This window comes from Berghia stephanieae, chromosome 10 (assembly GCF_034508935.2).
Source record: "Berghia stephanieae isolate SIO BIC M18660-M18661 chromosome 10, UCSD_Bste_1.3, whole genome shotgun sequence".
Taxonomy (NCBI): Eukaryota; Metazoa; Mollusca; class Gastropoda; order Nudibranchia; family Aeolidiidae; genus Berghia; species Berghia stephanieae.
The window spans coordinates 45,679,613-45,704,675 of NC_088369.1; the positions used below are offsets into that span (position 1 = coordinate 45,679,613).

General features: G+C 37.8%; 1 protein-coding gene across 1 annotated transcript; it reads right to left on the bottom strand.

The window, feature by feature from the left end:
- Positions 1–849: 849 nt before the first annotated feature.
- LOC144955869 (calpain-5-like) lies at positions 850–24,908 on the bottom strand. The gene is given in 13 exon segments (XM_078886099.1): positions 850–1,497; positions 3,815–3,954; positions 7,088–7,209; positions 12,353–12,558; positions 13,848–13,961; positions 14,433–14,512; positions 14,515–14,612; positions 16,302–16,379; positions 18,143–18,339; positions 18,843–19,035; positions 21,024–21,232; positions 22,313–22,444; positions 24,674–24,908. Coding segments are annotated over 13 exon segments (1,923 nt in total). The 5' UTR covers positions 24,845–24,908; the 3' UTR covers positions 850–1,314.
- Positions 24,909–25,063: the final 155 nt, after the last annotated feature.

Genomic DNA, 25,063 nt, shown 5'->3' on the forward strand with positions numbered 1-25,063 from the left:
TGGACTTAATCTGACCCTCACAACCATGACCAAATAATCTCTCAATTGAGCACAATGTATAGAATGTAGTCTTCTCAAATTGGCACTTTCTGCTTGGCTGACATCAAAAGCTTACCCTCTGATATAATAAGATCTTTAAATTAAAAATAAATGAAACGAGTAATGATCACTATGGGATGTTAATATCAAATCAATTTAATCTGTTAAAATACTCAAAAGCTATCACAATTCTCCTTTTTTCCTAACTTCAGTTGCCTTTCATCAAAATCAGAGACTACAAACCAATCGATTTTTCACATCAAAACAACTTTCAATTACATTTTTAAAATGCGAGAAAGTCTATTTAAAAAATGCAAATAAATTTTTTTAATGCGATAAAGTCTATTAAAAAAATGTATTATACAGGTGGGAATTGAAAATCACACTATCAGTGAGGGGGTGAAAAGGAACTGGTGCCTGGGAGGAAGATTGACAATGCTGATTGATGTCGGCATTTTCATCTCAACTATTGAACTGTTGTCTTAAATTCTACTTTCAATTTCACGATATCCAAACCACCAAAAAGCTGGCACGGTAAGACCACGATTACAGGCAGTCAATTTCAGAGATTCTGTAACAAATTGGAGAGGAGAGAAGATCGGCAAGGCATTTCGCTCTCTCTCACCACGATTACAGGCAGTCAATTTCAGAGATTCTGTAACAAATTGGAGAGGAGAGAAGATCGGCAAGGCATTTCGCTCTCTCTCATGAAACCCATTTTTCAAGACCTCCTCTTACCATTTTACTTCTTTCCTCCCTATAAATTTAATCCTTAATTTACAGGCTGCTTTGCCACCAAATCTTGAGCTATTTTATTCTTTTCTTTTTTTTTCTCTCTTTAGAAAACCTCAAGGATAAATTTGACCATGGAATTTTTAAAAAGTGAATTTTAAAATTAAAAAAAAAAAGTGTCTCTGAAATTTTTTTACACAAACAAAAAAATAAAGCGTTTTTATAATAGCACTGATATTGCTTTCCCCCGCCCCCTGCTTCCTGAATTACTCTTGTTCTTACATCTTTTTTTAAAATGTGCATTGCATAACTATGGCTATGAAAACAAAAACTGATGTCATTACAGTAAAACAAATGATATTTTAAAAATAAGCCACTGAAGACAAGTAAACCCATAAATATCTTATATTAAATTTGTGTAAAAACAGAGATAAAAAATTGTTAAAACGAATAAAACACGCTGTGCTTCACATAAATGCCATGCTATTTCTCCAGCCTGCAAAAATCGCTTAAAAATAAAAGATTAAAATGGCTCAACAATAACTAAACTGCAAACAAGTCCCGGTTTTGCGTAATGACCACAGTGAGTTTTCCAGGTTTAACTGTGTTTGTCTCCCCTTTGCGGCCAACCAGCCCAACCTCTAGGCCCTTCTGTTTGCTGTCTTCGGTTGACATGAAGACGTGCTTGCCTAGGTATTCATCTCTCAGAATGTTGTTGTTCCAAATCTGGTGAGACCATGATAAAAAGAAGAGAAAAAAAAATTGAATTAAAAAAAATTAAAAAATGAGCTTTTATATAGCGTATATATCCACTAAACGTGCTCAAAGCACTTTACAAGGAGTCCCTAGCTCACAGCTACATTTAACATGTAGAACTAGACATGACGCCTGTTAGGCGACATTGCAATTTTTTTCCGACAGAGACAGCGCTGTTAACAGCCAGGTACTCATTTTACACATGAGTACAGTGAGAGAATGTGAGTAAGGGGTCTTTTCCAAGGACTCAACTATGCGCCGAGCGCAACGCTCTAACCCAGGACCTTCTGATACGAAAGCGAGTGTCATACCACTAGACCACATAGCTGCACAAGTCTTGTTAAACATCATTTTTATTTCATGAGATTTGATCGAACTGGAAAAGTCAATTTTTTACAAATAAAACATTTTATTATAAGACACTTAAATATCTTATCCTGTTCAATCCAAAATAGCGTTTAACAATAATTATGTTGTAAGTGTAGGGGGTAAACAAACCTGAATTCGGCAACAAATACACCAAATCAAGATTATTCCCCCCCCCCCCCCCCAATTCATCTGGCAGTGATTGAGTAGCTGGGTCTTGTGGATATGGTGTAAAGTACTCGGTGATAGACTAGCATCCTATCCAAGGGGTAGCAAGCAATTGCAATTGACCATTTCACGCTATAGAAGCTAGGATAATCTCCGGCTCCAATGACCCGGGATTATCCTAGCTTCTATAGCGTGAAATGGTCAATTGCAATTGCTTGCTACCCCTTGGATAGGATGCTAGTCTATCACCGAGTACTTTACACCATATCCACAAGACCCAGCTACTCAATCACTGCCAGATGAATTGGGGGGGGGGGGGGGGGGATAATCTTGACCACCCGGGATTGATCTCAGTCCCTTTGATTGAGAAGCAAATGGTCTACCAACTACTGTGCTATCGGGACCCCCCCATCCCCCAATGTGTACAAAATCTGTTACACATCTTTTCTATCGTGCACAAAGACAAGGTTTCCACCCATCAATTTTCACGTCATTGACGTGTACAAACGTTCCACAACTGTATCGTCATTGACGTGTACAAACGTTCCACAACTGTATCGTCATTGACGTGTACAAACGTTCCACAACTGTATCGTCATTGACGTGTACAAACGTTCCACAACTGTATCGTCATTGACGTGTACAAACGTTCCACAACTGTATCGTCATTGACGTGTACAAACGTTCCACAACTGTATCGTCATTGACGTGTACAAACGTTCCACAACTGTATCATCATTGACGTGTACAAACATTCCACAACTGTATCGTCATTGACGTGTACAAACATTCCACAACTGTATCGTCATTGACGTGTACAAACGTTCCACAACTGTATCGTCATTGACGTGTACAAACGTTCCACAACTGTATCGTCATTGACGTGTACAAACGTTCCACAACTGTATCGTCATTGACGTGTACAAACGTTCCACAACTGTATCGTCATTGACGTGTACAAACGTTCCACAACTGTATCGTGCATTTCGTATTGAAAACATCCATTGATGAAAGAGAAAATATTTTTAACGATTTTATTCTGTTCCAGTTGGGCAAAAATTGGATTTTTGAAGAAAATATCCAAATTAGACAAGAGTTATTTCAGTATATAATCTAAAATAAACTAGGGAAATCTTCAAGTACAAAGTTTGATTTGTTGTCATTCCACCACCAAAGCCAACTAAAATCAGCAACAAAACTCGGGGACAAAATAAACAGTAGCTTTTTTTGTTTGTTTTGCTTTAGTTTATAACTCCTTTCCAAAACTTGGTCACTGTGGCCAAGATATATAAAACTGGCCCAGCGTTCTTTTGCACAGCTTACGGCCGCAAAATTGAGGAAAATTTTCTGATTTGCATTACAACCGCAAACTCTACACGTTTTGCAAATTTTTGACAAATTCTTTTGACTGTATTTAGTTTTGTTCATTTTGTTACGAAATTTGTGTTCCCCGCGGTGATGAAGATTTTTATTGTAATTTTGTTTACCCAACTTTATGCCTGTTTTCACATCACCAAAATTTCTGGCAAAATTTGTCCCATAATTTTGAGTTTGAAATTGCGTAATTCCGCGGGGATATTTTATTACATGGGTTGCATGTAGTTAGTTGTTAGGTGTAATACAACATATTTAGAAACCAGCAAATGTTTTGAAAAATTTAATTATTTTCTTCTGCAAAATCCATCATTTTCTTTGGAAAATTTTGAAATAATTTTTTGCCAAAAATGGTGGGGTCCGATAAAAAGACGTCTACCTGTATCTTAATGGGTGACTTGAGGGGGTTGCTTCTGTAGAAGAGAGCTGAGTAATTCCATTCCGGGTTGACTGTGTTATCACAACCTGGTATTCGAACCTTCTGGCCTTCACATTTCACAATGCAGTATGGGTCTGCTCCTGAAAGTAACACCCAAAATTTTAATGCCTTTTCAACACATATCAAGATATCATTGTCAAGACTCTATCAGTCGTCTGATTTTTTTTACTTTCTTTAAAAGAAAATCTAATTATCGCCAGTAGGATTCAAACTCGCGATATTTAACCGCTAGTGTCTTATCAATACACCTTCCCTTCTCCAAATTTCGATTATATTCAAACCTTTTTCCCAAACAGCCATATCATCTGGATTTACTATCATTGTCATAGACTACAAAAATGCCTTTTACTTATTTAAGTCCACTTCTTATTTCAATAGATTAAAATATCCCCAAACTCATCAAAAAGACTCAAACTCGAGTCAACCAGCCATGAGCAATAGTGGGTGGATGTGTGACACAATAGAAAACTCTGACCTGGGTCTTGGGCAAGGCATTTTACACACATTATTCTATTCTACTATGGAAGACCTACAAGCCTACATACAGCCATAGTGACATTTTATTTTTTTCATATTTTACTGTAGAGAGAACAATTTTTTTTTCATTTCATATGTTCATAAATAAATTCATATTTTCATCAAGAGAAACATGGTACAAAAGCTAATGTAACAAAATATGTTACAGTGAATGACATAATCAGTCGGATGGTGAAAAGGTTTGAACTGAGATATTGCCAAGTTTAGTTAGAAGGTCAATTTTTAACAAAAATAAGTTCGTAATAAATGATTAAATCAACCCTTTTTGTACATCTTCGGGAAATATCAAAGCTTAATTTCACTTTTAGATACTTTTTAGAGATAGTCAAAGTGAACGGTTGGATACCTTTCCCATATATCTGACCATAACTTCATGAAAAATCACCCGATTTACTTCAAATAAAGATTAGAATGCTCTGGGGAGAAAATTCTTTCAGAAAATGCAAAAAAAAAAAAACAACAAAAAAACAAAAACAAATCCAAAATGTTCCCCTTCCAATGATTATGTCATGCACTGACACAATTGTCATAATTTCAAGAATGAATCCAGGCAGTCAAAAGACAAGAAGATTGGAATATCCTTGAATACCTCATTACGCACAACAATACGTCATTCCTCCTCATCCCTTCAATTTATTACAATACAATCATCATAATCATAATCATCATCATCATAATAATAATAATAATAATAATAATAATAATAATAATAATAATAATAATAATAATAATAATAATAATAACAATAATAATAATAATAATAATAATAATAATAATAATAATAATAATAATAATAATAACAATAATAATAATAATAATAATAATAATAATAATAATAATAATAATAATAATAATAATAATAATAATAATAATAATGATAATAATAATAATAATAATAATAATAATAATAATAATAATAATAATAATAATAATAATAATAATAATAATAATAATAATAATAATAATAATAATATATAATAATAATAATAATAATAACAAGCATATTTATAAAGCTTCTTTCGTCGAAACCTCAGAGCGCGTGAGAACTAAACAAGCCCAAAACTCAATGTCATTTTTTAATCAATTTCATTTCAGCATGATTTTAAACAACTGTTCTCATAATTGCTCATTTCAGATAATTTTGTATGTATAAAAAACATGCAACTTCAGACCGGTTGTAAAGTTAACTGTATGCAGTGTTTAAGGAGTTTTTACAGACCCTGTAACACTTTCAGGTATCATCAGACGATTCATGTGTGAATGAGTACCTGGGTATGATAGGAAGCTAGGAAGTCTTAAACAAAAATGAATAAAACAGCTTCAAAAAAAAAAGGACAAAATACCAAAACACGCAACGTTTCGGGATCAAAACCCTTCTTCAGCCACAACAAAAAACAATAAAGACATTACTAAATTCAAGATAGACGACAGATATCTCTGTGTTTATACAAGGAGATATCTCTGTTTTTGTTTTGTTTTTAAGGGTTTTACGGCGCTTGCAACACATTTAGGTTATATCAGCGCCAGTAAAAAGGAAGAAAATGGGACAGTAAAAAGTTCTAGAATTACAATTAAAGCATCCAAGAGAAAGTAAGACAAAGGGGAACTGGGAACAAATAGGGATCAGATGTAGATTCCAAGAGCATACCACCAATGTACTTAGTTTGAGATCACCTATATAATTCTCATCCGGACACAATCACAAAATCCAACAAGGAGGAATACACTCAAATGCTTACATTATTCATTGAAAATAATAAATATACTAATACATAACAGAGAGATGATTTACAAGGAACAAAATATAATCTCCAAAAACAATAACTATGCATTGGACTGTTTCCCTCCCAGCCAGGACTCCGACCAGGGCCAGGAAAAAAACTAAGTAATCTCATTCCAAGACAAAGACAGAAAGCATGTTGGAAAACAGATATAAGGGGATAGAAGACACAGTGTGTACCTCCCTGCCCGCTATGGGAGGTCAGGAACCCCACCCAGGAGATATCTCTGTCGTCTATCTGGAATTTAGTCATGAATATATGTCTTTATTGTTTTGTTGTTGTTGGCTGAAGAAGGGTTTTGAGCCCGAAACGTTCCGTGTTTTGGTATTTTGTCCTTTTTTTGAAGTTGTTATATTCATATTTGTTCATGACTTTTTACAGTCCACAACTTGTAGCAGCCTGATTTCGCTTTGACTTGAAGTTAGGAAGTGACACTGACAAGTACTGTAAGAATGGGCTATTATTGAAAAGGACACTCGCTTTATGAAATGGAAAATTGGTTCTAAATGGCTCACTGGGGGAATAAATGAAGCATTGTGAAGCCCATTGAACACATAGTGAAATCATGGAAATACCCTACGTAATAATACAATTATTTAACATAGAAAATGACAGGGGCTGCCTGAAGCCTGTGATAGTGAGAATAAGAACGAAAGAGTGAAAATGGAGAGAGGCTTCGTATAGGATTATAATACAGACATTGGACGTTTCAGATACAAACCCTTCATCAGCACAACAATACACAAATTAACGTTTAAAACACGTTTTCCATGTTAATTTGTGTATTGTTGTGCTGATGAAGGGTTTGTACCCAAAACGTCCATTGTCTGTATTGTTCCTGTACCAAGCCCCTCTCCATTTTCACTCTTTCGTTAGTAATTATTGAACATCCAACCTCCTGAAGTGTCCTGCCTCTCCAAACCCACAGCCTTGACCACCCTGATCTGGGTCACCATCTTGGCAGCGCCACCACAACACTGGTACCAGCTCTTGACTGGACGGTCCTGCTTCAGCTCTCTGGTTAAACAAGACATGTAGTTAAGTCATGAAATTTAAAAAATAGAACCCAATTTTTTTTTATTAACATTTCTACGCCAGAAACAATGTAATTTGTAATTATCCTCATGCTAAAAATATATTCATTTATCTAGGATGTAGGACCTGTATATCGATGACCTTGATCGCAAACTCATGAGATTTGAAAATCTATCAACATTATAAAAGTCCAATGGACATGAATAGTTTGATCACATGTCAAAATAAAGCCTTTTCATTGGCCTTAAATCAGAAAATTGCATATAATTGGAGTTGAGTGATGTGCATCCAAGGCCACCAACATGACATAAAAGGAAAAAAAATCATTCTAAAGTTGCTTCCAAAGGAGATCCGTTTCTAGTCACAATGCAGCACCCTAAAGTGACCCAAAGAGATCCGTTTCTAGCCACAATGCAGCACCCTAAAGTGACCCAAAGAGATCCGTTTCTAGCCACAATGCAGCACCCTAAAGTGACCCAAAGAGATCCGTTTCTAGCCACAATGCAGCACCCTAAAGTGACCCAAAGAGATCCGTTTCTAGCCACAATGCAGCACCCTAAAGTGACCCAAAGAGATCCGTTTCTAGCCACAATGCAGCACCCTAAAGTGTGCCAAAGGAGATCCGTTTCTAGCCACAATGCAGCACCTTAAAGTGACCCAAAGAGATCCGTTTCTAGCCACAATGCAGCACCCTAAAATGTGCCAAAGGAGATCCGTTTCTAGCCACAATGCAGCACCCTAAAGTGACCCAAAGAGATCCGTTTCTAGCCACAATGCAGCACCCTAAAGTGTGCCAAATAGATCCGTTTCTAGCCACAATGCAGCACCCTAAAGTGTGCCAAAGGAGATCCGTTTCCAGCCACAATGCAGCACCCTAAAGTGACCCAAAGAGATCAGTTTCTAGCCACAATGCAGCACCCTAAAGTGTGCCAAAGGAGATCCGTTTCTAGCCACAATGCAGCACCCTAAAGTGACCCAAAGAGATCCGTTTCTAGCCACAATGCAGCACCCTAAAGTGACCCAAAGAGATCCGTTTCCAGCCACAATGCAGCACCCTAAAGTGAGCCAAAGGAGATATGTTTCTAGCCACAATGCAGCACCCTAAAGTGACCCAAAGAGATCCGTTTCTAGCCACAATGCAGCACCCTAAAGTGTGCTAAAGGAGATCCGTTTCTAGCCACAATGCAGCACCCTAAAGTGACCCAAAGAGATCCGTTTCTAGCCACAATGCAGCACCCTAAAGTGACCCAAAGAGATCCGTTTCTAGCCACAATGCAGCACCCTAAAGTGTGCCAAATAGATCCGTTTCTAGCCACAATGCAGCACCCTAAAGTGTGCCAAAGGAGATCCGTTTCCAGCCACAATGCAGCACCCTAAAGTGACCCAAAGAGATCAGTTTCTAGCCACAATGCAGCACCCTAAAGTGTGCCAAAGGAGATCCGTTTCTAGCCACAATGCAGCACCCTAAAGTGTGCCAAATAGATCCGTTTCTAGCCACAATGCAGCACCCTAAAGTGTGCCAAAGGAGATCCGTTTCCAGCCACAATGCAGCACCCTAAAGTGACCCAAAGAGATCAGTTTCTAGCCACAATGCAGCACACTAAAGTGTGCCAAAGAGATCCGTTTCTAGCCACAATGCAGCACCCTAAAGTGACCCAAAGGAGACCCGTTTCCAGCCACAATGCAGCACCCTAAAGTGACCCAAAGCAGTTTCTAGCCACAATGCAGCACACTAAAGTGTGCCAAAGAGATCCGTTTCTAGCCACAATGCAGCACCCTAAAGTGACCCAAAGGAGATCCGTTTCTAGCCACAATGCAGCACCCTAAAGTGACCCAAAGGAGATCCGTTTCTAGCCACAATGCAGCACCCTAAAGTGACCCAAAGAGATCCGTTTCTAGCCACAATGCAGCACCCTAAAGTGACCCAAAGGAGATCCGTTTCTAGTCACAATGCAGCACCCTAAAGTGACCCAAAGAGATCCGTTTCTAGCCACAATGCAGCACCCTAAAGTGACCCAAAGAGATCCGTTTCTAGCCACAATGCAGCACCCTAAAGTGACCCAAAGAGATCCGTTTCTAGCCACAATGCAGCACCCTAAAGTGACCCAAAGGAGATCCGTTTCTAGTCACAATGCAGCACCCTAAAGTGACCCAAAGGAGATCCGTTTCTAGTCACAATGCAGCACCCTAATGTGACCCAAAGGAGATCCGTTTCTAGTCACAATGCAGCACCCTAAAGTGACCCAAAGGAGATCCGTTTCTAGTCACAATGCAGCACCCTAAAGTGACCCAAAGGAGATCCGTTTCTAGTCACAATGCAGCACCCTAAAGTGACCCAAAGAGATCCGTTTCTAGCCACAATGCAGCACCCTAAAGTGACCCAAAGAGATCCGTTTCTAGCCACAATGCAGCACCCTAAAGTGACCCAAAGGAGATCCGTTTCTAGTCACAATGCAGCACCCTAAAGTGACCCAAAGAGATCCGTTTCTAGCCACAATGCAGCACCCTAAAGTGACCCAAAGAGATCCGTTTCTAGCCACAATGCAGCACCCTAAAGTGACCCAAAGAGATCCGTTTCTAGTCACAATGCAGCACCCTAAAGTGACCCAAAGAGATCCGTTTCTAGCCACAATGCAGCACCCTAAAGTGACCCAAAGGAGATCCGTTTCTAGTCATAATGCAGCACCCTAAAGTGACCCAAAGGAGATCCGTTTCTAGTCACAATGCAGCACCCTAAAGTGACCCAAAGAGATCCGTTTCTAGCCACAATGCAGCACCCTAAAGTGACCCAAAGAGATCCGTTTCTAGCCACAATGCAGCACCCTAAAGTGACCCAAAGAGATCCGTTTCTAGTCACAATGAAAAAAAAATTAGATGCTAAAGGTTGGTCTCGAAATCAGGTTCTCAGGGTATAAGTGAAATACGTTATCCACCAGCCCCATCCCCTTAGATCACAACCGGCCCCATCCCCTTAGATCACAACCGGCTCCACCCCCTTAGATCACAACCGGCCCCATCCCCTTAGATCACAACCAGCCCCATCCCCTTAGATCACAACCGGCCCCACCCCCTTAGATCACAACCGGCCCCACCCCCTTAGATCACAACCGGCCCCACCCCCTTAGATCACAACCGGCCCCACCCCCTTAGATCACAACCGGCCCCACCCCCTTAGATCACAACCGGCCCCACCTCCTTAGAACACAACCGGCCCCACCTCCTTAGATCACAACCGACCCCACCCCCTTAGATCACAACCGGCCCCACCCCCTTAGATCACAACCGGCCCCACCCCCTTAGATCACAACTATTTTATTGCTGAAATTTTTTTTTTTAATTTTAAAAGAAGAAAAACCCCCCAAAAAACCACCAGGAAGCTATGGATCACTGGTCAACATAATATCACAATATGTGGAATGTCAGAGATAACAGGAATACATTGATATCCAAGATGGAGGTACAATGAGAAACTGCAAGCACTGTCCATCCTGAAGTTACACCATTGTTAGATCTGTAAATGAGCTCTATAAAAAATTGACTGAAACTCTTCGTAATTCGTCGTAGTGGAAAAATCCACAGAATTGAAATGAATAGTAAACAGCAAGCTCGCTTGAACAAAACAATGACAGAAAACTAATTTGCGCGGGAATAAATTAGGCTACTTACCATTGTTCCTTATAATTAGGTACCCAATCAGTGAAGAAACTAGAAACGGTCAACCTGTTTGTTTACAATATGAGGCAATCGAGATGGTAGTGTAGCAATCCCTAACTTTCAATTTGAAGGTGTCTACATAACACACTTCCGGCTTTCACATTTTACAATTTTCATACTTTTACTTCCCTCCAGGTAAATGTGGTCAATTTTGGCCTAGACGAAACAGTGAAATTTATCGCTCGGCGTCTCAGTTAAAATTGGCTAGGACAGGTTTGGAAAGTGAAAAAATAATTTAACGAAGGCTGTGTGAAAATACACTGGGATGTGTTCAGACATGGCAATTCTAAAAAGCATCGCTTAGCCTTGGCAATATATCCATCGTTAATATAAACGACCCATAAGCTATGCGTATCGCTGTAGAACATTCCTATTTACTTTACGGTCACTCGACCACGATTCATGAATTCTTTCTTTCTTCATTTCTTTCTTTCCTTTTAAAAAATATTTGAATTTGACGAATTGACTGAGAGTTTACAGGTTTACATTGTGTAGCAAAATGGTGGTCTTGATTTGTTCTGAATTCAAATGAATTGGGTGAGTCATTAAAGCCGATCAAAGAGAAAAAAAATATATTCATAATTAATGTAATCACTGCGTAATGCAGGGCTGCCAAGTTCACAAAGTCAAAATGCGGGACACTTTTGGACAGGGGGGGGGGGAGTTACATCACGGGTAATCATGACAGGTGGTGATAATAATTTGACACTTGACAAAGGGAGAATTATGGCTACCGAAAAAAAAGCTTATAATGACCAATTGACAAATAATTTAGCACTATAGTGCCAATGTGACTAGAAAAATGGTTCTTCTTAATAGTTAATAGTGCCAAAAAAATCTGGCCCTTTTTGAAGGTGCAAGGGATCAAATTAAAAAGTTAACTGTGGAGGCAAGGAAACTATTTTTTAAATTTTTTTTTTTTTAAATAAAAAGATATTTTAATCAATTCAGGGAAATGCGGGACATTCTTGCCTTAAGCGGAACGGTGAGACACAGCCTCAAAATGCAGGACACTTGGCAGCCCGGTAATGCCATTTTGAACCAAAAAAAGTGCCCTTCAGAGCCACTTGGCCCAAGGAGCTGCTGGAGTTTATCCCTGTTGCTATCGCATGAAATTGATAGGACACTAAGTCTATTGTAGAGTACTTTCTGCCAGATCAAACAGATTTAACTACCCAATCACTGCTTTGTGAATAGAGGGGTCAGAAAAGAAAAAACAACCTCAACTGCATCCGGGATCGATCCCGGACCCTTAGCTTGTGAAGCGAAAGCTCTACCAACTGAGCTATCGGGAACCCCAATGGCATTCAAATCATTTTTAAAAAGAAAAGAAAAAATTTTTTTAAAATTGACGATTTCACATTAGCACACATTGAAATGTTACTATAAATGTTAGTTATTTTGAACCTACTTAAAGCTGTTACTAGAGGAAGTGTATACTCGAAGCAAGAATGACGTCTCTTGGTTTGGCTCGAAGGTTGAAGGAACAACTACGTAGCGTCCCTTCTTCATTGGGCCATAGCGCAAAAACATGGAGCGGCTGTTCTTGAATGCAGATGAAGTGACCATCTCTTGGAGACTAAGATCATGAATTCTGTACTCACGATTAAGCTCCACCTGTCAGATACAGAAAAGATGCAATTGGAAATGAAATAACTACAAGTAACAGAAATTTTTTTTTAATCTGAGAGGACTTTCGGAACACAAGAACCAGCGTAGAGATTAAAACAGAAAAATTAGAGGATCAGAATAAACAAGCCTCAAAAGACATTCGAATACGGAGATGAAACTTCCCAAGACAACATTAGAAGTAGAAGAAAGAAAAAGAATGATAATTTTGTTGGTTTTTAAGGGTTTAACGGCACTTGCAACACATAAAGGTTATATCAGCGCCAGTAAAATAGGAAGAAAATGGATGGTAAAAAGTTTTAGAATTACAATTAAAGCACCCAAGAAAAGGTAAGACAAAGGGGAATTGGTTCAAATGGGAACAGATGTAGATTCCAGGAGCATACTATCAAAGTACTTAGTTTGAGATCACCTCAAAATCTCATCCAGACACAAGCACAGGTCCCCATTAAGAGGAATACACTCAAATGTTTACACATATATAATATGTAAACAAAACATAAAACAGTGAATAATAGAGAGATAATTTACAAAACATAAAATATCATCTCCCAAAACTCGGACTTTACATTTGACTGTTTCCCTCCCAGCTAGGATATCCGGCCAGGGCCAGGACAAAACCAAGTAATTTCCTTTCAAAATAAAGACAGAAAGCATGTTGGAAAACAGATATAGGAGGATAGGAGACATAGTAAGTGCCTCCCCTGCCCACTATGGGAGATCAGGAACACCAACCAGAAAAAGAATGATAACGTTTAATAAGGCCAAACAGCACAGAAAATTATATGACAGCAGGTAATTTGTGGACAATTGATTTAATATTTTTAGAAATTGATGAACTTGTGTGTCAGTAACTATGTTCCACAATACAAAAACTGACTTCAAATATTCAGGTCGTGTCTCATAGATTGTACTTGTCTTATTAATTAATTTCATCAATGAAGTGAACGAAAGATATCAAGAAAAGTGTCCTGTCCTGCCTATCTCTGGCAGAAATATTTATTTATTCTGTACTAAAACATTAAAAATAAAACCTCTATAATTTTGGATTGAACAGTTGAGACAGATTTTTTTAAAAATCGAATCAAAATTATTATTTAAAAAAACCATTATCAATGAAGAGCGAATTCCTTGAAATTAGAAAAAATCATCGCATAGATATAAACAACAGCTGATTTAAAAACCCATTACTTTTTAATTCAACATGTATGCAAAATATTAACTATCAATGCAAACAAAGTCTTTATCCATGATATATTCAAATACAAAATACAAACCCTAAGAACTGTGAATCCCACAGTGATATTCTGGGAACCTTGACGGTCTCGGGTTGACTTTTGCATCAATTGCACCATAATTTCATCCTGATCTTCGTCCACATCAAACTTGTACTGAAAACACAAAGATGAATGAGTATTGCACACTTTTATTTTGCACTGCCTTCAATTTTTTTTCATCTACTTGCTTGCCTTTATATTCAAGAATCATAGGATTGTATGATTAACTTCATTCAGCTGTCTATCAATTTCTTGTCAGTTTAATATATTTTTTTCACATGATGAAGATCGTAAGTTTATCTGAGATGTTTTTTTCATCCGAATAAAAATCCAGCGGATAATCTTTAAATTACACCTGTAAAGATCATAGACATTGAAATTTTGTAATTCAAGTCATAGCCTGAAATCTTCTTAGAAATTTTCATAACTAATTCTCGCAACAAATAAATTACATGAAAATTCAAAGCATAAGAAATAGATGAAAACTACCAGTTGAAGAGACAGAGAATAGCAGCAGTCATGTGGAAAGGGAAGGGGGGGGGGGGGGGGGGGGGGGGGGGGAGGGGGAAGGAGAAGGGAGCAAACCTGTGGGTTTTTGAGAAAAGTGTCCTTGTTGTTGGGACATCCTCCAGCCCTGTCAGGCTTCTTCCACTGGCCATGAGCCTCCCCTCGTGCCATGTCTTGGAGAGGCTGAAGAAGGAAGTGTTCACCACACGACAGATACAAGTCTGGTGAAAGTACTTGCAATAGTCCTCGAAAGTCATCCTGCAGAATAATACCAAAACACAAGGCAAGTTGTCTTTAACTCTTTCAGCGCTGAGGCTATATTCGTATTTCCGTCACAAAATGGCTGACACCTGATTGAGGCAGCATGAGAATGACAAGCTAAGACAAAGCGACATTTGAATTCGGCGCAAAATCTCAATTAGAATACCCCTCCTAGGGTCAATTTAATGTTCTGATGAAAGAAATGATACCATTGGTTCAATTTATAGTACTTTTGATTTTTGCCTTTCAAGACCGGCCGCACTGTGCGGCCATTGGCCAGTAGAACAGATTCTATTCTGGCCATATGGTGCGGACAATGGCGCTGAAATACTTAATCAGTGCTGATGGTGACAAAACATTAAAAAGGAGGAATATTTTGAACGTTTGTCTTTTAAGTCCCATTTTTAATGGTGTTAACCTCCAGTTTCATAGCCCTAGAGATGATAAACTATCATTGCTAATCACACAGTTCACCCATGTTTTTGTTGTTTGTTTTTAAGTGTTTTACGGCGCTTGCAACACATTTAGGTCATATAAGCGCCAGTAAAAAGGAAGAAAATGGGGATAGTAAAAAGTTCTAGAATGACAATTATAGCATCCAAGAATAAGGCAGACAAAGGGAATTGGTTAAAATAGAGAACAGATGTAGATTCCAAGAGCACACTATCAAAGTACTTAGTTTGAGATCACCTAAAAGTCTCATCCAGACACAAGCACAGGTCCCCACAAAGAGGAATACACTCAAATGTTTACAAATCATATATAATACATAAACAAAATATAATACAGTGCATAACAGAGAGATGATTTACAAGGAAAAAAAATTCATCTCCCAAAACTAACTACACATTTGACTGTTTCCCTCCCAGCCAGGGTATCCGGCCAGGGACAGGACAAAACCAAGTAATCTCATTCCAAGACAAAGACAGAAATCAAGTTGGAAAACAGATCTAAGGGATAGAAGACACAGTATGTACCTCCCTGCCCGCTATGGGAGGTCAGGATCCCCACCCAGCAGTTCACCCATCGTTTATAGAAAGAATTGCTGAAATGAAAAGAGAATGATAGTGTCGCAAAAAAATTAGCAGAAAAGCGGGATACTGCGAAAATTGGGGAACGGGTTGAAAAGGATGAAATTTCTCCTGTGTCCAGAATCGCAGACTTCCACGGAAAACCATGAGCACTGCTTAATAAGGAAAACTTTGACTGATTTTTGATTCATTGTTTTGTTCGTTTTAAAAATATTTTCTTTTCATTTGTCAATGAACATAAATCTTAATAAACAATAAACATAGCACACTGTATTTCATGATTCAAAACTCTCCATGATTCTCTTAATTATATGATGTAAATGTGGCTGCTCGAAGCTCGAAGAAATAAATATCATTGTTAAATTGAATGTAAGCTTCAATTTAATTACAAAAACAGATCAAATGGACGTTTCGGGTTTCCCCTTTATCAACAAAACAGGATGAATGAAACACTATAGACGAATGTGATAATGTGGTAGTGGCGTTTTTAACAATCTCATTCATCTGTAGTGTTTCATTCATCCTGTTTTGTTGATAAAGGGGAAACCCGAAACATCCATTTGATCTGTTTTTGTAACTAAATTGAAGATTAAATTCAATTTCACATTGTTATTTATTAATTATATTCTGGGCAATCTGTTTAAATCAAACTTACCAAAACTCTCCGTCCTCCTCAAAATTGAGACCAACTTTGTCTCTATCCGATTTGCTGATTTTCTCCCATTCTGGAGATCTGATCAAAATAAGAGAACATAGCAGAGTTAGAGCTAAAGATAACAAAGAGTTTTTGAGTGGGAAAAAAAGACATAGAAAATTAGTGTTTTGGGACCAGGCCAAAAGGTTTTTAAACTACGCAGAAAAGGAAGTCTGGTACTTATAATGCATAGAATAAAAACCAACCCACAATTTCCATATTTTTCAAGAAGAAATGCTTAGAGAAGCGCTTAGAGTCTGGTGTCTCGGAGTTCTAGCGCTATATAAGTTTTCAGCATTATTATTACTATCATTACATTAGAAAATGTATGATCTCAATGCTCCTCATACGGCGATGTAGGTCTAATGGTTAGACACTTGTCTTCGGACTGGACAGTCCTTGGAGAAGACTTTTTACTCACTCTCTCACACTACTGAGGTGTAAAATGGGTACCTGGCCGTTAACAGTATTCTCTCTGTCAGAAGAAAGGGTAATATCGCCTAACTGGTGACATGTCTCACCCTACATGTTAGCTGTTGGTTGGAGACCTCTGTAAAGTGCTTTGAGCATGTTTAGTGGATAATGCGCTGCATAAATGCTCTAGTTTTTGGGGAGGATTTTTTATTTGATAAATCTATACATAGTATGCAGATGACGTCACTCAGGCCTTTGTTATTGTTTTTGCCATCCGCGTTTGTGAGTTGTTCTCATTAAACTGTATTAACCAGACTATAAAAGTTCATGGTTACACAGAGTTTGTGTGTTGGTCTGTTATACTTCCGGATGGCAATGTTGTGAACTCCTTGGCCAAGCGCATTCTATCTGTAGATAGTTCGAAGATGACGTCACTCAGGCCTTTGTTATGGTTTTTGCCATCCGCGTTTGTGAGTTGTTCTCACTAAACTGTATTAACCAGACTATAAAAGTTCATGTTACACAGAGTTTGTGTGTTGGTCTGTTATACTTCCGGATGGCAATGTTGTGAACTCCTTGGCCAAGCGCATTCTATCTATACACCAGGCTGTGCCAAAAGATTATTTTTGGAACATTTGAAAAAAAAAAAAAAAAAAAATTAATAATTAGTTATTTCTCAACTAATTAAACCAGAAAATTTTTTTTTTTTAAATTGTTTTTTAAAAAATGACTTAATTTTAACAGCATTTTTTTGTGTGTGAAGAATGTTGCAAAAATTATATTTTTGGTACAGCGTCATATATATATTATATACACTTAGAACAAACAAAATCAAAGTTTAAATTGGCTCCACTTCTACTCATCTGTTTCATCTATCATGGTGGCAATTCCGTCATTCATAAGGAAGAACTGTCTCTAAGCAATTTTTACCCACCCCCTGTTACGTGTTGTCACCATAATATAAGTTGGTTACAACAATAAGGTTTATGTAAATGTCTGATCGTAGATAGTATTGCCAATATAATAAACAAACGAGGATGTATTCAGGTTAATATGGGTACTTTAATAAACAGTGTTTACATGATATCAATATGAGAAGGAACACAACTAACAATCGGCAAATATTACTAGATATAATATAGGTTGGACAGGACGTTAAGGTGAGAGTGGGATACAATACATTCCATTGTCAGGTGTGACTGAGATGGGTACTAGGGAGAACGGTCTTGATTAATGACTTATATAGAGAAGTTGGATAGGTACTACAAGGGTAGTGTTACAAGTGTATACGCACTTAACACCCCCCCGCCCCAACCCTCTATTCTCACTGATAAAAAAAAATATCTCTCTCAATAATCTGATACCGTCTGTATATTAACAAATTTTACCCATCGCTGAACGCTCCTTTCCACTCCCCTTGGCCCCAAGGATTTCGCAGTCTAATCATGGGCAGCTTGTCTCTGTTGAAAATGCCAAAGAGACCCGACCCCTCCAGGTGGACATTTTTGACGGCTGTAATGCCGTAGGCATGACCTTTGACCAGACCCATATCTGTTGAGGCTTCCATTTCTTCAGCTGATGCAGCCTGGAATAAATCATTTATCGTTGAATAAATCATTTATCGTTATTGCAGATATGAGAAAAATCCATAACTAAAAATGACAATACCAACAACTACACTAACAATAATATTAGTCATAATGCTTTCATTTGAATTATTGAACAAATATTAAAACTTATATAATAATTCATCACATTTTTTAAAAAATAAAGCATTTATATAGTGCAATAAAACCTGCTCAAAGCGCTTTACAAGGGGTCCCTATGCCAACGGGACATATTAGGCGATATTACAATTTTTTCGGACAGAGACAACACTGTTAACGGCCAGGTACTCATTTTACACCGGAGTAGGGTGAGAAGAAGGTGAGAAAAGAGCCTTTTCCAAGGGCTCAACTATGCGCAGGGCAAGGCTCGACCCCATGTCTGTCCAGTCCAAACACGAGAGTCATACCACTATACCACAAAGTCGCACAAACCAGACGAAAGGTCACATCATGCATGCTGCTTCATGTAGAAAATGCTTACTGGGATCGATGCAGCCATAAGAGACTTTCTGTCCATTTCCTTCAGCATACGGGCAAACAGAGACACCCTCTCTTCTGCTTGTGAGGCTAAGTTCATCTTCACCATATCCAACATGTCTGATACACCACCAGTAAAGTCCTCTAGGGCTTCACTCAGTTCCCCGCCATCCAATGATTCATAATTCCCAAACAGTCTGGGGAAAAAAGAAAAAGTGAATATCACATTCACATTAGACTAAGATGCCCAAACACCAATTGAATTCAATAGTCTGATGTCACGTCCGCTTAGCAACCAGCAGCTTGGTTCTAAACAAAGAAAATCTGTATTTTTTTTTTATTGTTCATGCTGGCTAGAACTTGTTCACATGTCATGTAATCAGATTGTATAAAAGTCAAAACAGGATCAGATTTATAATATTTTTCTCCTCTGGATACACTATTATGCTCGTCAGAGAAGTATTTCATTGGCTATTGTACCGATAGTTTAGAACCAGTTACTAAGTTACTATGCGTCATTGCGAGGGAAGTGACATCACGAGTATTGAAGCCTATTGCCAAATACATAAACTTTTTAAAGAGATCTGTGACTCTTTTGTACGCCTTTGACCAATTGAAACAAGAATTAACATGGCCGCTACATTAAACAATGTAAGACTCTAATCTCAAGCCGTTTGAAAGTTAAAAAAAAAACAACAACAAAACCAAAACAATTTGGACAACATAAGCAACCAAGGACTTATTGAATCATTGCCCTAAGTTTTCCTTGATCATATATTCACAAATAAAATATAAATCTTACGGACCAAATAAAATAGCCTGTTGTGTCTAAAATGCCATAGGCCAGAGTTAAAGTAACATGTGATGATGCACAGAGTGAAAGAATAAAGTAAAAAATTGAAATTAAACTCAGTAAAATTCATTTTAATTGATTATGTCTCCATCACTACATGTGCAAAATATTTTCTTAAAATTATTGAATAACTCTATATTAAAAAAAACAACAATTCTCTCATATGGACGCTTTAAAGGACAAGTGGGCTATCCCAGATTTTTCAGTTTTTAAAATAATTACAAAGGGGTCGAAAGTGGGCGTTGCCCAACCCCCTGAAAAGGTTTCAATCATCAATTTCGTTTATTTGCTTCGTTATCGGTATAAACTGTCTTGTGTTTTAACCAAAAACACAATGTGTACATAAGTGTAAGTGGGCTAACCCTTCAAACATGGCTTCAACACGAGACATGTCGAATTCACGACTGAATGAAGAAACTCCCCACCAAAAAACAATGCCATCATATCAGGTAATGTTTTGCATTTCATTTGTCAGTGTAATGTGTTAAGACGCATAAAACATATAATTCAAGGCATTAAACATGGGTTTAATATAGGAAAATTGATTAAATTGTCTGCATGTGTGAGAGGGACAGCCCATTATTTCGCAACATACATGTCCATGTGTAAGATGGGATAGCCCATTTAACAAGGGATGGCCTGATGTGCAGATTGGGTGGGATAGCCCTTATTATATATTGTAAATTCTTTGCTCAGTGATGCTGTTTAAATATGGACTACTCGGCCAACCCACTTGTTTTTAATAAAATAAGAGAATTCTGTGATGTATTTGTTGCTTTTTTTTTATGACTATCATCGTCAAGTACAATTATCATTCCACACAGAAACTTTTGAAAAAAAACATTGAATAGTATTCGAGTAATTGGACATTTTATGGGATCGAAATCTTCAATGTTGATTTTCTCAAAAACAGTAAAATCTGGGATAGCCTACTTGTCCTTAAAAGTGTCCACATATCCTCTACAACATGCAATAAAAAATTTATCATAGACATGACAATCAAAAGTAATTTATATAAAAAAATAATCTTTTAAAAAAAGAAAAGAAAAGAACCTTCAACTTAGCCATGAAGTTATTTTCTGTCATGCCAGCAATTTAAATAAAATCACACGGGTACCAACGGAAAAAGATTTTGCTAATTATCAAAATGATTTCAGGTGTCTTCCCCGATTACAAAAAGAATTCATTCCATTTAAATCCATAATACAGAAATAGAGATCATCAATATGACCAAGTTTACGAGTGTCTTTAGAGGGATAGATTGTACTTTACATCTATAAATGCCACATGACTCTTTTATCTTAAATATAGGTCAAGGTTCAGAGTACTAACTTGGCGTAAGCCTTCTCCAGCAGGGCGGACCAAAACTCATTACGACTCTGCGAGTGAATGAAGATTAGCTGGTCATTGATGGTGGGTAACATGTCATCAATAACCACCTCCACCCATTCTCCATAGCGCCAGAACTGGAATTTGAAGATACCCTGATAGTTGTCTGGCTTCTCTTCATTCCATTCTTGGTTGGACCTGTCTGGGATAACCTGAGTGAAGGTGGACATTTAAAGAAGATTTCAGATCCAGATTCTGATACTTTAAACCAATCTTTAAATTTTCGGCTCAAAATTCAATTTCAAGCATTAGATTCATCTAGAAATAATACCATTTTGAAATGATTAGTCACAAATGAAATCTATTATAATGATACTCATGGATGCCGCTATCAGCTTTCTTGAATTGTGAAAATGCACATATTTACAGATCATATAATGTAATTAAAACTATTACAATTTGAGATTGTTTTGATAACATAAATGAACAATTGGCTTTTCTTCTGGTCCATTGACAAACTCAGAAAAGAAATTATTAACCCCCCCCCCCCCCCCCCCAACCTCCCTCCCTCCCTAGGATGATTAAGGAATGGAGCTCTCTCTCTCAATAGAAGTTACAAACATTGGAAATCATAAGAATATCAGAGAAATAATTATCGCGAAGTCCCAAGCATAGAGAGAGAAAAATATATTCTTAAAATGTGAAGTTATAAATAATGCAATATCAATTACTCAAAAAGCTTTCAAAGGATTCTAAAGGGAAACATATCATTTGTAGGACAAGTTATGACACATATATATATATACTTTTCTTTTTTTTCAACTGAGACAATGCAGTTATGCCATATGGTGAAAACATGTGATTAATAACCTTTTCCAAAGGACTCAACTTTGCACCAACATGTCATAAGACAAGTCTCGTACAATTTGACATGAAACCTCCCCCCCCCCCCCCCCCCCCCCCAAAAAAAACAGATATGTTTTCAGCGATCAATTATTAGAGTTTATCTCAGTCTAGGGCTTGAAATAGCCAAGCAATCGCTTGCTTTCCTCAAAATAAAACAAGTTGCAAGTGTCATATTCCATCTTAGACTCAGTTACTGTAACATTCCTGTCTGAACATTTGTGAAAAAAAAAAAAGCCCATAGAAGTTTGACCTAATATGTGATCAAATTATCCAGTTTGCTTGTACTCTCTGGGCTCCTATTTTTAAAATAAATAAGATAATTTGGATTTAATCAATTAACTATAAGAATCAAGTCTGCCGTCATCGTTATCATCAAATTCACCAACCTTGTGCCAAATTTCTTTGAATGAAGCCAGACATGAAGAGGCGGCCACAAACCAACAATTTCCCAGTTTACCTTGTGAAACATCCCCAGTGCTTGCTCCCTCAACAAATAAATGAGGGTCGTTGCAAATTTGCTTTTGGAGAAGAAAGGAAAAATAAGCATCAAGGGAAATTCGTACTCTTTAGCAAAAGTTGTGTGTAATGGAAAGAAATATTATTTTTTGTTAACAACAACAAACCCTCCCCCCCCCCCCCCCCCCCCCCCCCCCAAAAAAAAATTAAAAAAAAAAAAAAAAAGGAAGCAATATTTTTATATAATTCAAAATTAATTAAATACCAATTTTCATATCAAAACAGCATGTTGTAATTAAGATAAGTTGGAATGAATTTGAATTTCAAAAGGCATGCCATGTTTCAAAGTTGACGTTCTTTCTGTTTCATGAGAAGCACACGAAGACTAAGACTAAGAGATGTTTAGAAATTCTTGGTAGATCAGTTATGGAACGAGACAAACAAGGTTAAGAAATCAGTTATTAAACAAAGCTTTGTTTTTCCCTCTTTCACATTCAATTTTGTGATGGAAATAAAATAGATAAAATTCCCTTTATTCATCCAAAGGGGAATATGACTTTAGTGCATGGAAAAAATACCAAGATAACCAAGGCATCAGCTGCCATGCAACAAAGTGAGCAGTGAGGGTTGAATTCTTGGTCAAGGCGAAAAAATGAGATGCCAACCATGGGGTTCGACCCCAAACCGATGACTGTAAGTGCAAAGCCTTGTCCACTCTTCCATTTCGTCCCAGTTTTAGGTTGGCAAAAAGGTAATCATTCTGCCATTTGGGGGAGATAATGGGACATTTTACCAAATTGCTGACTTCGGCCAGGGATGGGGTCATCAGAACAGTGTCATCTGCATAGCATAGTTCGTACATGATTGTCGTGGATCAGTATGCCATCAAAATCAAGATCATGTCTGTCACTCATACTACTTTTATAATTGTCTCAGTGCAAACGCTAAATAGTGATGGTGACAGTATTAGTATGCAACTTTGGAGATCCTAGGAAAATGTAATCCTCTGTTTTAAGTCTACAGTGCTAAGACTTAAGAGCTCTGCTTTGGAATCAATAAAATTGGAAAAGGATCTTGGTGTTAATATAGACAAAGACCTCAATGTCAAGCAGCACATCTATATTCAAGTTGAAAAAGCAAATAAAAGCTATTGGCACTCCTCAGAAGGGGATTTACCACTCTCTCTTCACTAAGCACCTTATACAAATCAATCGGAAATACTGGATTTCCTCAAACCGCCTCTTAACTGGACATGGCAGAACTGCATCAAATATGTGCAGATGGAAACTTGGAAACAGTGATACCTGCCAGAAATGTCAGGCAGCTCCAGAGACCAGCGATCACATCGTCCTCCACTGTCCAGTCACTAAACTTGAAGGTGGCTACAAAACCATCCTTAGGGCGGAGGAAGACTTTAGAAGCTGGTTTGACGAAATACATTTGGAAGTGTAGCCATACGCTACTACTACAAATCAATCATCCGACCCCATCTTGAATATGGTAATGTGGCCTAGCACCCTTGACTCAAAGAAACAGAAGAATTGCTAGAATCAGTTGTCAGTACAGCGTAGAATGTCTAGACTCATCCCTGAGCTACAAAAGCTGGACTATATTGAACTTGAACGCCTGAAAGAAACTCAACCTGCCCTCCCTTTACTATCGGAGAGCAAGAGGGGACATGATTGAGTGCTACAACTACAAGTACAAGTACTTGACAGGAATTTATAGAGTGTCAAGTGAATTGCTTTACTGGACTGAGACAACAATGACAAGAGGACATAGTCTGAAGTTGAAGAAGCCATCTGTAAAGACCTCTGTGAGACAAACTTCAGTGTGAGAGTATTATCTAAATTCATGGAACTGGAACTCGCAACAGAAGATGTCTCAGCGCCAACTAAACTCCTTCAAGAATAGGTCAGACAGAGTATGGAGTCAATACAGGTACACTTTGTCATCAGACTGGTTCAAAACCCCGCCACACGCACTGCACAACAATATCAAACCAAGTGTGAAAACGTATCTAGTAAATGAAGAATTTTATTTTTTTACAAACTACGGTAGCAACGACCGGCCGAAAGGCGGCGACTAGAGTAAACAAATCCATTTAGTTTTGTAACTTTTTATATAAAGATTGAAATTTTCGCTGATTTACCCGTGGGTTTAAGTTGGTTTCATGTGAAAAATGCACCTATATTTAGATAGAAAGAAAATAATTTCAAATGCTTCAAAACTTCAGAAAAAAAATTTGGGAAGATGATAAAAGTAAACGTAAAAGTAACTACTGAACTAACCTTGGGCCTTTTCCATACAACATTCCCAAATTTCCCTGACGTTGCTGACAAGGACCTCTCATCTGGTGGGAATTCCATATCAATAAATAATGTTCCCTTTGACTGGCATTCTTTCTTTAATGCATTGTAGTCCTGGTTTTTATATTTGTGGACGGAGTCAAATAGACCCATGTTTGCAGCTGATATTATTAGTGAGTAGTGAGGCTATCTGAAATATATGAGGGTGTGTCTTTTTTACGAAACCCGCCGAAACCAGCCGAAACCCGCCGAAACACGACGAAACCCGACAAAGGTATGGGAAGTAGGTAGCAGTGGGGAGTGAACCTGGGACTCAGGGAAGTGTACACCATTGGGGAGTGAACCTGGGACTGGGTTTCGGCGGGTTTCGTA